At 41.2% G+C, this 15,227-nt stretch overlaps 1 protein-coding gene across 2 annotated transcripts in view; it reads left to right on the top strand.

The window, feature by feature from the left end:
* ARHGAP45 (Rho GTPase activating protein 45) overlaps positions 1 to 15,227 on the top strand; it is a 67,531-nt gene that overhangs the window by 11,822 nt on the left and 40,482 nt on the right. For both annotated transcript variants that reach the window (XM_018559539.1, XM_018559540.1), the window contains exon 2: positions 1,742 to 2,045. In XM_018559539.1, the coding sequence (XP_018415041.1) occupies positions 1,742 to 2,045 (304 nt within the window). The remainder of the gene's footprint in view (positions 1 to 1,741; positions 2,046 to 15,227) is intronic.

Raw genomic sequence — 15,227 nt, forward strand, 5'->3', positions numbered from 1 at the left:
ATATATATATATATATATATATATATATATATATATATATAGTTCCTTTTAATATCAGGTAAAAATAAAATACGGAATCAAGATTTAAGTTTGTTTAAATCAGTGTTATTTATCAACTAAAAATGCAGTGTAAAAACACCAAATAAATTGACTTTAGTGACCAATTTAATATGAAACATTTCATAACACTTGCTTGTCATAACGTGGTAAATATTTGAAGGTTTTTGTACTCCTAATACTACAAGGTTAAGGATCCATTTACTTTGTGATTACAGTATCTGTGATCTCACTTACCTAATTTTTTCTGTTTTTGATGCAGTGGAAGTAGGAGTTGATCCCTATTCTGTCTTTAGTCCAGATTGTTACTTTACGCTATTCTAGTATTTTTCAAAGTGAAGGACTAGTACCTGTTGTGGTACTCCATGAAGTGAATTTACCAGAAAAATACAATGTGAGTGTTCTGCTAACATTACTATTAAGTGCACCTTGGCAGGTAATATATTTGCATACTGAGCCATAAGTCTGAATATACACAAGTATTTTAGGTGCATTGGGAAGCACATTATCAAAATGAAGATGGGTCTAGGCATTGGTAAGCAGCAGACACGGATTAAGGCAGAATGAGGCCTGAGGCAAAGTAAACTTTGCCCCCCACCCATCACTTCAGCTGATGTTGAAAAGGATAGTAATAGGCACAGATAAGCCACCGCACCTGCTATGTTTGTCCTGCCATTGTCCTTACCTAGCAGAAACTTTTTACATAGAAGTGCATCCTACCTTGTAAAGAAAAGGCTGGTGCAGCCTAGGTCCCTATACCCTTGATTGACATTGTTAAAGCAGTACCACAGCCAAATATGTAAGAATGAATAACCAAGAAAAACAGCTTTTGCTACAATACTGAGCTTCAATCCCAAGATTTTCTCCACAGTGCTTTTTTTCTACTGCTAGATTCCACCCACTTCCATTGCGCCCAAGACATTCTAGATCTGCCCCACCCTGTGACTGGACAAGGAAAAAAGAAGCAGCACAGTAATGAGCTAATTTCTTTGTTACTCTGCTTTCTCCTCAAGAGCATGCTTCTTGTCAACAGATGAACTGCTTGGCCTCTTTTACTGCTTAATTCTTTCACAGTCCAGCCCTGCTGTACAGGGAATGCAAGATGCTGATGCCAGGTTAAATTCAGCTACCTACACTGCTAGCATTTAAAAAAGATTAAATTATGATATATCAATGATTACAGAGCTATCTTAAATAGTATCTTTTTTTTATCTGCCAAAAAGAAGCGCTAAGGTGTAAAAGAAGCGCTGCAGGATGGGAAAAATGTTACATTAGTTAATTTCTTTGTAAAGTACATAATTCTTTGACAGATGTGTGAAAAAAATAATGTTTCTCTTTTCATTTAATATTAAAAGTGCTCTTCGGTCTGAATAGAAGGCTATATGGACTTAAGAATATTCCATGTAGCTATGAATAGAGGCCCAACCTTCCCAAACTCCTGGAAAGTAATTGTACAAACTGACTTGGTCTGCCACAGACAAGGTTCCCTAAGGTAGGTAGGGATCATTCCATACTGCCACACAGAGATATCAGAATCTGGTTTTACTTTAAAGTAGAGAACCCCTTTCAGTAGTATGGAACTGTGCCTGATCTATGCAACATTAGTCCTTTACACTTTGTATGTAATTTTTAGCTTGTAAATAGATGGTAATTATAATTTGTCATTATGTTTTTATTTATTCAGGAGTTACCCCGCAAGGATCCAAATGAACCGTTTACTGAAATTATCCCTAACCCACTGCCCAGCAGCAGTCCTGTTTCTACTGGGACATTAAAGAGACCTACAAGCTTAAGTCGCCATGCCAGTGCAGCAGGAATCCCTTTAACCTCTTCCAGAGTCAAGACCGTCAAACCATCCGGTGTACCAAGTCCACCTGAAAGTGGAGAGGGACCCTTTATTGATGTGGAGGACATTTCACAACTTCTTGGAGATGTAGCAAGATTTGCAGAGCGTCTGGAAAAACTAAGGGATGTGGTACTGACAGATGGTATGTATGTTTTAAGAAGAGAAAATGAGCAAGAAAATACATTTTATATGGGTGTAGAAAATGTTTTCTACCTAGCAGGAATTTAAGGAGATTCTGTCATTTTGGAGCCTTCGGAAAAATACCTGGTACTTTGGGGAATGGAAGAAAATGTGACCTCCTAAAATGCAGTGCTTATGCCTGAGCAACCAGTTGCCAAGCCTGATCACTGTGATCTGATGAGGAGGAAGAAGTTACTTCTTAAAACCTTTTACACCATCTGACATTGAACTTACACACGGTTAGGACTCCTGGCTCTAATGATAGAAAAGCGCAGCAGGGGAGCACATTGAAGATGAGTATCAGCGGGTGGGTTTCTTACAAGACAACCTGCCACTATGCTCTGTATGGACAAATTGGCAGAGTATCTTTAAAACAAATCCTAAAGCAGTTACACACTCAAAAATGTTCTGTTGGCTAAAAGCATTAAAGAATAAGTGCATGTTTAAAATCACTAATCTAAACTAACTCACTTTCCCCCTCCCCAGATATATACTTATCTTTGGTGCTTGTTTATATCCTTTTCAGAACATTTTCTGTGCACAGAAGCTTCCTATATACTTCTGTGGAGCTGTGCCCTGAAGCTAAAGATGCTTGGGTGATGTCTAGTCTACAAAGAAGGCTATGGGAAGTTACTGCACAGGAGACTTTCAGCACAGGATGTAAACAAACGCCGGAGGCTGCAGCCCCTGGATAAGGTAAGTATTATCTAGGGAGGTGGAGGGTTGGCTAGTTTTGGTCAGGGAAGAAGGGGAAAATGATAAGTACACTTTCGTTTAAAGTGTATTTACTCTTTAAAGGAAGGTTTTTACAGCTCAAGATCAAGTTATTTTATTTTATTGTTCCATCCCTATCTAACAGAACTTAGAAACAGGCAAATTTAAGATAGCATTTATCTAATACCTAGCTTGATTAGAAGCACAGCTTTACAAATGTCAGATGCAGTTTTCAAACCATCTGTCCATTTTTGTCCTAATGGACAAGAATAACTGGCAGTAAAGATGACGGTAAAATTTTCATTTTTAAATCTAAATGAACTACATGCTAACACAGTCAAACATTGAAGACCAGCAAAGATCAATTATAACTTGACTGATAGGAAAGAGCTATTGATAGCATCAGATATCTATCTATATGTGAAAGATGTAGGTGCTTATGGTTATGTTTCATATAAAATGCTTATCTCAAGAGAGTGCTGCTACTATTTAATTGATAGTAGATTCAAGGATTATTGCAATTTTCAATGTGAAAGTGTTGTTGTCGTCTGAAACAAAAACAGAAGAAATGTTTTTTACAATCTAGCAATTACACTGTTTGGTGTATTTACACATTTGGGTGTATTTACTATGCCATGTACAAATGGCATAATGGTACCAAGTGCTATAGCAGCCAGCATTCATTGGTTATTTAACCCACTTTTACATGGTTACTGCTGTTGGCACTGCTATACTAAACAGTCCTTGATATTTTCTGCATGATGTCAGATTATATTCCTATGTCAATAATCATGCATAACTATCCAATACATTATTCGTATGTATTAAAGTGCATCTAAAGGCTCCTGTATGACAGTCTAAAATGTCCCAAAATAACTGTGTGATGCACATGCCTCAATAAGTATGCAAATGTCCTTTACCTCCCTGACTGAGCCAAACCTTCCTTCATTTATGTCTCATACGCTCCCCCTTCAGACACTGCAGCTCACAGTGGGAGGGTTTTAACAACAGAGGCAGTGCTGTCAATCCTGAAAGCAGTGGGCAGGAATAAGTGTACCCCGAAGCTATTTGACAAGCTGGAGTCTGAATCATCAGTGACCATGCTAATAGCCACGCCCCCTATAACATTTCATCCCACTGTAGTACAAGAAGACACAACCTACATGAAAGTCACAACTTTGCTCTGAATTCAGGAGCATTCATGGGAAGCTGAATCAAATGGACTTCACTGGCAGGGTCAACAGGTATTTGTAAGACTTTACAGGGGAGTTAAGAGAAAAGGCCAAAGTTCTTCTAGAACCCCACACTCCACACTAGATGTGGCACATGGTAACTAGGTGAGCCAGCATACCTAGTAATACAGTGACCAAGGTACACATAACTGTCGACAACAAATTTCAGGAGTGTAACCTTTGGTTATAATTGATGTACAGTCGTTGTATTGATGACTACTGCAAACTAACAAATGAGGGAAATTAGAAAAGTGCCGCTGTCTAAGTGCCGCATTGTGTGGATGTCAGCTGAGTAACATAGGGAAGAAGGTGGAGGTGTAACCCAGAGAGAAACCGGTATATGCCGAGATGGGAAGAAAGGTATACCAAAAATGGAGGGGGGGTTGAAAGGATATCGAAAATGGCCAAAGGAATTGAAAGGATTACTGGGGCGGGTTGAGGGGGGGGGAGGGGGGATGAGGGAGAACTGGGGGAAGATGGAGGGGTGGGGGGGGGAGCATCCCCTATCAAATATTAACTAGAAACTTAATCTGCAGAGCAGTAGTAAACAAAAGAAAAACACTGCACATATTTCCAGGCTCATGCCAGGGATTTAAACCAATACATTCCCATATAAATGATCCATTTCGTCTATCTGTTTCTGAAGGAGTCCTGGGCATCATGGAATATTAATTCCTCCATTCTAATTATATGGCATAATTCTGATGTCCATTGCTAAACAGCGGGGACTTTGGTGGAGTACTGTTTCTAGGTGTTCTACCTGCACAAATAAAGAATCTAAGCAGAGATTTTTTTGGGCAGCGAAGATAGAGCCAGGCAAAGCCTAGAGGAGGGCAATTTCTGGGGTAAGTTCAATCACAGGAGGAGGAATTTCAGAAATCGTATCCCAAAGGGTTTTTATGAGGAGACAGCTCCACCATATACTATATGTATGAGCATGCCCACCAGCAAAGGTCAGATTTGGCTGATCAGATTAGGTGTACCAGATCCAACAGTTTAAAGTTTCTTTCTTAAATAGAGTAATATTCAGCTCTCTCCTATTTTTTTAAGCAGTACAAGCCATTCCCCTTGAAAAGCATATAAGATGGTCAGATATGTCACCAGACTTACACATTTATTCAAAGGAGGTCAGCTGTCTATGTAATTGCTGCCTATTGTTCATAGCATTTGCAAAATGTGTGAGCTGAAGATATTTGGCGCCAGGCGTCTCGACGGGGTTAATGAGGGTGAAATGCTTGAGTAATTTCCTGGATAGAGTGGTTCTGAAGGTACTGAGCAAGATATGTAGGTGTAGGGGAGAGTCAGTATAGGGAAAATGGTACTCCTCGTGCAGGTGGAAAATCCGGGTGGGCTATAATAGGTAAACAATCAGAAAACAATCATAGTGGTCCTCCGAACTTTGAGCACTGATAGTACAAAAAATGCAAGGGGTTTTGGAAGTTAGGAGGGGGCCTGTTAAAAGAATGGGTGAAATGTCATATTCCAGTAAAACTCATAAATTGCTATTTGTGAACCAATCCAGCATGTGTGCAATAGGGGTTGATTTGTTGTATAATTCTTACTTCAGTCAGAGCCGCATTCCCATGTTCTTTTTTCTTAATGAGGTTTTTATATCCAGGTCAAGTTTACTTTCCTCCCTAAACATACACTATATTACCAAAAGTATTGGGACGCCTGGCTTTACACGCACATGAGCTCTAATGGCATCCCAGTCTTGGTCCGTAGGGTTCAATATTGAGTTGGCCCACCCTTTGCATCTATAAAAGCTTCAACTCTTCTGGGAAGGCTGTCCACAAGGTTTAGGAGTGTGTCTATGGGAATGTTTGACCATTCTCCAGATGTACATTTGTGAGGTCAGGTACTGATGTTGGACAAGAAGGCTTGGCTCGCACTCTCCGCTCTAATTCATCCCAAGGGTGTTCTATCGGGTTGAGGTCAGGACTATGTGCAGGCCAGTCAAGTTCCTCTACCCCAAACTTGCTCATCCATGTCTTTATGGACCTTGCTTTGTGCACTGGTGCGCAGTCATGTTGGAACAGGAAGGGGCCTACCCCAAATTGTTCCCACAAAGTTGGGAGCATGAAATTGTCCAAAATGTCTTGGTATGCTGATGTCTTAAGAGTTCCCTTCACTGGATCTAAGGGGCCAAGCCCAACCCCTGACAAACAACCCCACACCAAAAATTACAAACATTATATAGATCTGCCAAATTGGAAAATACGTGTATTCCTAAGTATATTAAATTATCCATTTGAGTAGGAATGAGACTTGTAGGGGTTCTGTTAGGGGTAGGGATTTATTTTAAAGCTTCACTTTCTAATTGGTAAGTTAGCCATGAGTTGTGAACTCTTGTAATAAGGAAGAGAGACCAATCCTTGGATTAGCAAACTGGAGGAACAAATTATCTGCAAATAATCCTCTTTTGTGGGTGTGTGAACCGAGTGTTATTCCCTGGATGGAGTCATTTAGACAAATGGCATTGAATGAATGTTCCATCGCTAGGATATACAGATAGGGCAGCAGTGGGCAACCCTTGCCCCGTCCCATTCCCAATGGAGAACGGTTCAGAGACAATCCCCTTTAAACCTTATGCTGGGAGAAAGGTGTATAGGACCATTATTTTATTAACTAATTCCAGGGGGAAGTCCGCTTCCTATGGCTCCTCTTCACACACTGTTTTGGTGCCCACAAACCTGCCTTGTGCGGCACAGGCTAGGTTAGGTGGTGCAGGGGGTTCAGGTATGCCCTTAAGATCTGTACTACAATTTTATATTTTTTGTTGGCGAGTTCAGACAAATGTAATCTCCCGAATACATTGGCTGGGTATAATTTAGGACCCACCTAGGGGTTAGTTCTCATGACTATTGAAAATGCTAGTTATTGAACACAGAGGCTTTCCAAATTGAGGCCAATCTCTTCCTCCTCTCAAGTAATTGAATAAGTAGACTGCTTCTGTCAGACAAATTGCAAGACACATTGTGACAGGTATATGTGTCTCCAATAGATGGGCAGACATCTCTATGGCCCGTCTTTTTAGAGACATCTATGAAAATGAATACAACTAGTGCTACACAAACGTTTAAGGAAGGTGTGCCTAAAAAAAAAAATTGCACAGTCAAGTGTTCATTAAAGCCCAATTTAACTTTCAGTTTAAATCCGGTAAATACATTCCAGATGCATGAAAACAAATGGTGTCAATGTCCCACAGTCAATGTTCTCTCTAAAAAGAAAAAGCTACAACTTGAGTAGAAAACCCATGTTCTCTGTGGGTAAAGAGTTTTCCCCCCGCTGAGTTAAGGTGGCCATACACCTTACAGCCATCGCACGGCTTTCGTTGTGCGATGGTTGTAAGGTCACTAAAATTTCGTACGACCTGCCCATCTTGGACAGGCAGATTGTACTTGCGATCATCGCAAGCCCTCGTCGCTGATAGGAGTTTGCAGATAATTGCAATGCTGAGCGGCAGTGTGCGCTTGTGCACACAGGCCCGTGCGGCTTTCGTCTTCCGAGCACGCTACCAACCCGCCAAAAATCGTACGATTTTCGGCGGGTTTTCCAGCGTGCTAGGAAGTCGCGCGACCGTACTGTAGATGCGGTCGCACGCTGCCCATACACCTGCCGATTATCGTACAATCGCAGGATCACGGTACGATAATCGGCAGATGTATGGGCACCTTTAGACGAATAACTCTGCAATCAGCAAAGCTGATGCTCATTACTTATTTTGGAGAGACCTGGCTCTGACTCAGCAGGGGGTGTGCCAGACCTCTGCAGAGAGACCATTGGGAGCTTCTCTGCAGCATTCTGGCAGGGAAGAGGATTTTCTTCTCAGGTTCTAGCTGCTGTAGAAAGAAAATACACTGGAAGAATTTGAATTTTTGTTTGTTTTGATGCACCTGGAATGTATTTAGCAGATTTAGGGTTTGGGATTATGTTTGGAAACCTGTGCACTTTCCCACGGTATGCTTTGTTATGATGTATCAATTTCTTTTTTTGTTTTAAAAAAAAAGGGGGAGTGTTCCTTCAATCATTTTCCGCACTCCAAATTACGCAGAATTTCAGATATTATAGTTTCCCAAACAAAAGACAGGTAAAATAGTTGCTACAAAGTGACAGATTTGGCAAAGTGACAGACATTACCAAATATAAAGGGCTATGATAAAAAAAACACAGGTAAGGCAATATTAGTTGCTAGCTCTCTCAACCAAAAATAGCCCATGTAGTCTAATTGTGAAAACCGATTACAGCACAGCTGGTTTATCTCACTGAAAATAGCAGGACTCATAAGTTGTCTTTTTTATGCATGTATTCTGCAGAGAGACGGAAAACTGCATATAAACTTCAGGTTATTTTCCTCTTGTGTGTCTTCTGCTGTCTGCTATATATGTTCTGAAGTATGTCACCAAACAACAAGCATGCACAGTGTATAGACAATCTATACTGTGTAAGGTGAAGAGTCAGATGGGCAGGTTTGTTGTGTAGGGTGGAGGGGAGGGGGGCAGCTTCCTGAGGAAGACAGATTCTCATCTGACTTGTTTCCTGTTTACTCAATTTCCAACTGACTGAGGAGTGGAGCAATGCTTTGCAGGGGTTAAGTGACTTTTAGCAGTGCTGTTGAGTAATATTTTTGTGGTTTTTCTAGGCCAGAGGGAGTTAATTTGGGTGCTGTGATCACCAGGATCACACGCAATGGCATCGTGATATCAACAAACTAGTCATCTTCGAAATAGGTGGAATCCTTTTTTTTTCTGTGTAACATACTATAAAGACATAGAGGGTTATTCACTAAGCTGCAGAAGGCAGCAGAGTGAATAACCGAGCTGAAGTGAACTGAGCCAAACGACGTACGGCTATTCACTTTGGCTCTGCACGGCTGATGTCAGCCGTACATCAGCTGAAATCAGCCGTATATCAGCTGGCTTCGCCCAGCCGATTTACAGAAGCTGTTTGCCCCTATTCTCCCGAGCGGCATTCGGCTCAGCTATTCTGCTCGCTACCTCCGAGAGGAAACGACTGAAATTTAAAAACAGGCAGCGGTGCCTGTTACCATACAAGCGATCCGCCGCTTGTATGGGCTGCCGATCGGTTCCCTCCCCCCCAAAAAGGAAAAACAAATTGAAGTTCCCCCCCCAAAAAAAATGTAAAGTAACACATAAAAAAGAATGAAAAAAAAATAATAATTTTAAGTCCCCCACCCATACATACACGCATGCAAACATGCGTCGGGGGCGCATACGTGCAAAAAAGACGATTGTGCCCATTGCGCCGCACATGTTACATATCGCCGCGAACGTCGCAGTGAGAGCAATAAGTCTAGGGCCATCAATCACTGATAACACTAAACTGATGAGCGGTAAAAGCTTTTAAAGTGTCGCCTATGGCCAATTTTGGGTATGGTAGTTTTCTGCGATTTCGCGGGTGCGCGCAGTTTTAAAGGTTGACATGTTTGGTGTCTATTTATCCGACGTGACCCCGTCTTTTATATTTTACCAAAAAACTGGGTAATAATAAATGTTTCCTAACATAATGTAAAAAAAAACTTTTTTTTTTCTAAATTTTTCCTAATTATAGTAAAAAATAAAACCCCAGTGGTGATTAAATACCACCAAAATAAAGCTCTATCTGTCCCCAAAAAATGGTATAAAATTAATTTCAGTACAGCGTTGCATGATGGAATAAACGTCAGTCAAAGTACTGCAGCGCTGAACACTGAAAAATGGCCTGGCCAGGAAGGGGGTCTAAACACCTGGTCTTGAAGTGGTTAATTGAAAAAAAAAAAATAACAAAGGTTTTTGACAATTCCGTTATTTATTTTTTTTAAATCGACCCAACAATGTAATCCTAAGGTCAATTACAACGTCCAGCGTCGAAATAAGAAAAAAACAGATGCCCTCCAACCCGACCACACGTGACGAACTCCCGCTGCAGATGCCAACAAAATATAAAAAATTGGGCGGAGCTAGCGGTGCCATCACCGCTAGCTCTGCCCAACTGTTTACATTTGACTGCCACCTGCCAGAGTCTTCTTGCAAGGGTCGGGCAAATGAAAACAACTGGGTGGAGCCGTCACGGCAGACTCCGCCCAGTTGTTGTCCTTCATTGACAGCCCAGTGCCCTCAAATAACCTGAGGACGCTGGTCTATCATTAAATGACAACAACTTGGCGGAGTCAGCCATGACATCACAACTTGCTCCACCTTGTCATTGTCACCTGTGGGGAAATGGTCGGCTTCGCAGACCGTTCTTCCCACTTCGGCTGTGAATACAGCTCAGCCGAGGCAAAGCATATACATTCAGCTTGGCTGAGCCCCTGGGCTGCCTTCGGCTGCTGTTCGGGCTATAGTAAATAGCCCGTACAGCGCCCCTTCGGTTCTGCTGCACGGAAGTGCTCCAGCGGCCGAAGTGAGCCGAAGGATCAGCTGAAGCTACGGCTAGATGCTTCGGCTCCTTCATGAATAGCCTTCGTAGTAATTACCAATTTATTATTGGGTTCCTTCACAGGCTGGCCAATCTAATGGAAAAGTTGGTAAAGTTGTATTCATTGTATTGAATGGTGTTGTACTGATTTTATTGAACAGAAACTGTTGCCTGCTGAATATACTGTATTTAACAGCATTAGTGTACAGTATCCTATCATATCATTCAAAAAACACCTTGGCTTTTTCTTTTTTCTACCTACATTTTCACAATTTAGTGTATTTCCAGGTTGTTATGTATTTAGCTTATAACTAAAGGTAATACTATTGAAAGTGATTTGTTATATGTGTTCAATAAGGGAAAAATATACCTGTTGATCCTGCCAGAAATCTTGTCAGCTGATAACTTCCTATGCGTTCTGCCTGTGCTGCATTTTTATTAGTTACATTGTTTCCTGTTCTCTCTGAGAACGACAGAACCCATCCTCCTATGTTATGGAGAAGACGAAGGGATCAGAGTTTAGTCCTGTCCTAGAGTGACAATGCTGCTTCTCCATAGATACAGTACAGTGAGTGAGCGTTGTTAGCTTAGAACAGAAATTGTGTTTACTAGAAGGATCACTAGGGGGGAAAAGACCTGAATAAAAACGAACTAATGCAGCCACCATATCAAAGGTGTGGCAAGCCACGATAATACATGTTTGTTCTTGGGTTTTATAAATTGTAATTTTAGCTGTGGAACTCGGACTGCTGGATTCTTCTATTTTCTAACTGATGAAAGTGCTGCATAGGCAGAGAGCTCAGGGAGTTTGATGCTCACAAGATTTCTGGAGGGATCAACAGGTATTTTATTTTCACTCTTTGGACTGGTACAGTATAACAAACACAATCAATGGTATATTAAACAGACCAAAAGGAAACAGGTCACTGTTGGGATTTAAAGTCACAATTTTTAAAACCCTGTCAGGTTTTACTGCTGTCCACACCTACATTAGGGAGATGTACTCTGTATTTGTTCTGGTGATAACTGTCTTCCAGTGGGGATGCTTGTTTTCATGACATCAGTTAAGGTGCCCATACACTTGCCAAATTTCAGCCAGTTTTTAATGTACTGGCCAAAATTCGCAGTGTGTGGGGCTGTCGGTTCCCTTTCAGCTGGCATTCCTCAATCAGCTGATCGAAGGAGCCGGCTGGAAAAATCTTTGTGCGATCTGAGCCAGCAGCCAATGAGCTGCTCGCTCTGATCGCCGGCACCTGTCAGAATACAATGCAAACAGCGGCAATTCCTCGATCAACTCACTGTTTGTGTTCATGGAGGAATCGCATCAATTTTTTTTGTTCAGCCCACGGGTTGAACTAAAGGAATTGAGAGGTGTATGGCCAGCCTTAAAGGAGAATTATGAGGTGAGTGGTTTCCACTCACCCTCATAGTTAGAGCCGACCTGTGACAAAGAAGCTGTCACAAGTCGGCTCTATCGATTGGGAAGTGAGCAGAAACATGCACCGATCTGCTCACTTCCCGATCGTCAATCCTGGCATCTGCTGGGTACAGGGATGAATGAACTCCCATGCGCATCCACGGGAGTTATGTCATTCTGGCACAGCCAATCAAAATAGCCATAGATCCTAAACCAGGAATAAGACCGGACAAAGATGTTGGTGCCAACAAGGGAGGTGAGTATAATTCCATTTTAATTCTCTGTGGTGCTTCGGGTTCACTGCGTTAGATCACTGCATTAAAACACAAGGCAAATGTCCTTCTTCAAAGAAATGTTTCTAGCAGTGACACAGTCATGACGACAGACCTGATCTTGGCTGAGGAAAAATACGTTCATAGTTCAATAAAGAATATAACTTATTCACAGAGAAATACTTCTAAACAGTGTCATCAAGTGACAACCTATTAGATAAATAGGAAATAAACGTTTTTGAAATTTCTATTTCTGCATTATTAGTACATCATATAAATTGCAGAAATAAGTACCAAAATATAGTAAACATATAAGTATGTGTCAAGGAAAATGTATAAAGTTAGCAGGTAAATTGTTGTGATTCTATATCCTAATTCTATTTTGCTTGCCACCTACATCCAGTGAAGACAGATGATGTGTGGGTCTGAAAGGTATGCCACCAATGTAGTGCATCCTACCTCCTAGGGAACAGGAAGGTGCCTGACTGTGTCATCCAGCTGCATCACACAACTTGTCTTAGCCTGTCACTTATGTTTATTTGTACAGGTGTGTTACATTAAAGTCATTCTCACAGTGATATTCTGTCTCCATGGACTAAACACTGGAGCTCTTTCACTCTACAGCCCTCTACACATCAGTGCATTTTAGTTGTGTGTCGGTGCAGTGAATTGTAAAGAGTCCTGCTAGCTGTATCTTTAATGTGTTTTTCAGCTAAGTGCACTTTATACAGTGAGCTATATAAAATGTGCATAAACTTGTGAGCACCACATCCGCAACACACCTAAATAGGCACATGTTAATGGGACATAACTGTAATAAAGACTTTTGTTTTGTGCAGATTTTTTTGTGATTTTACAATAAATCTTCATGGGCTCAATGAGAAAAAAATGCTTGATTCCCCCATCAACCTTAAACAGCATATATGGAGGAATCCCTCACTTCCCCAACAGGCTATTGTATTCTGACAGTGGTGAGTGTGCCACTTGCAGAATTTCCAAAATTTGGCTGCAGTCAATGTTCTCCCAAAAATATTCGGGCCGACTCCTTCGTCAAAAGTCGATTCAATATATAGACTTTTATCAAATTTATTATTGGTATAGCGCCGACAATTTACACAGTGCACATTCACATCAGTCCCTGTCTTTAAGGAGCTTACAACCTAAGGTTCCTAGCTCACAGGCATACATACAAGGGCCAATTTAGACGTACCATTTCAACAGCAGTGTATGGCCAGTTTTTGTTCCAAAATGGGAAAGGAAGTTAATACTTTCTATTTGATGCAGAATGTAATTTCATTTTAGTCATTAAATTGCCCTGTCAGGTGGCTTCCTATATATCCATGATTCTCTTGGTAATTATAAGTGGTCTTTAAAGTTAGCAGAGAATGCATGTGTTTGATCTCAAGTCTGCCCAACTTGAATTTCCCGCAGTCTTCCCCACCCATCCCATAAACCGGCAGAGTCAGGACTCTATTCCCTGGATCCCTGTGGTGTAACAGATACTCATTCTATCCCTTCCCAGTGATTTCTTCTGCCTGGTATAATAGCCAGCAACTACATCTGAATATAACTGATACTCATTTACATTTTAATTTGCACTAGGTAACATTGTTGGATAGTTAGCACCTGAAAGACATTAGGAAATGTATTTAAATGTTTTTTGTTGGTATTTTGTTCCTTTTCAGTCCAGTGTGCATTCAAACTAATGGTGCCCATACACCTTACGACCATCGCAAGACTTTTGTCTTGCGATGGTCGTATGCTTCCTGAAAGCCCGTACGATCTGCCCACCTTGGACGGGCAGATCGTACTTGCGATCATCGAAAGCCCGCCCCGCTGAGGGGCGGGCTTCCGATGACGGCAATGCAGAACAGGCAGTGTGCGCGTGCGCACACCGGCCTGTTCCGCAGCTATCGGGCGAGCAGGCTGGAAACCCGCCGAGAATCGTACGATTCTCGTCGGGTTTTCGAACATGTTAGCTCGACAAAAGACGTGCGACCGTACAGTAGAAACGGTCGCACGTCTTAGTTCACACTGCTCGATTCTCGTACGATCGCGGGATTTCGCCTGATTCTCGTACGAGAATCGAGCAGTGTATGCACCTGTAGAATTTTGTTACAATTTTTCTCTTTTTAGAACCTTCAGTCTTTTCTAATGGTTAGTAAGGTCTAATAAACATTCATTTTTGACCATAGTGACAAGGAAAATCGAAGAATAGGATGGGACATTTCTCTCATTTATCTAAATTAATAGAGTTCTAACCGTGAATGTAAAATCATACATTTTTTGATGAGCATGTGCTAGGCACAAAAGAAACCAGTTTAATACGTCTGGGATTTCATTCAAGAAGCACATTTCAAGGGCTTTAGAATGAAAATAGTTAACTCAATGATGGCAAGATTAAATGCTCTGAGGAACAATTTCGAACAAACATTCTAAAACAATTTAATGTATGGCTAGCTTAAATGTAGGAGGAAATTAAACCAATTCAAGCTTAGCTTGAAATGAATAGGTGGGCATCGTAGATCTAAACTCAGTCACTAAATGTGAGTCATGCCCTCTTTCTAGAGAGATGAAGGAAGGGAGCATTGTGAATTCCAGCATTCCTAGGACATTTTTTATATATACTTGTACTGCAGCTCATGCACTTGCTGTATGCATATTACCATCTGGTTGCTGAAGTGGAGATTCGCATCAGTAGGAAACAAAGAGATGCCATGTTCCATCTGTTTTTGTATGACTTAGAAATGCTTGTAATGATGTGTAAAGGAAGAGGATTGTGCTCCACTCAGATAAGTTGCATGTCTGAATTTTTTAGCATTTTAGCATGAAAAAAGTCAGTGGTTTTACACAGAAAGGCCTGGTTTTTGTCTAAAGCCGCATTTTCTTTTTATTTTTAATAGATTATTGATTTATTACAGGGATTTATATAGTGCCATCAATTTACCACAGTACTGTACATATAGTAGGAATGCACTGATATTGATACTTGTATCGGTATTTGTGCCTATGCCGAGTGAGTACTTGCCCGAATGCTCTGATACCTAGCCCGATACCTAAGCTTCCGGTATCAGGAAACCGGGCAGCAAGTC

Source organism: Nanorana parkeri, unplaced genomic scaffold, assembly GCF_000935625.1.
Source record: "Nanorana parkeri isolate BGI_ZX_2015 unplaced genomic scaffold, ASM93562v1 scaffold401, whole genome shotgun sequence".
Lineage (NCBI taxonomy): Eukaryota > Metazoa > Chordata > Amphibia > Anura > Dicroglossidae > Nanorana > Nanorana parkeri.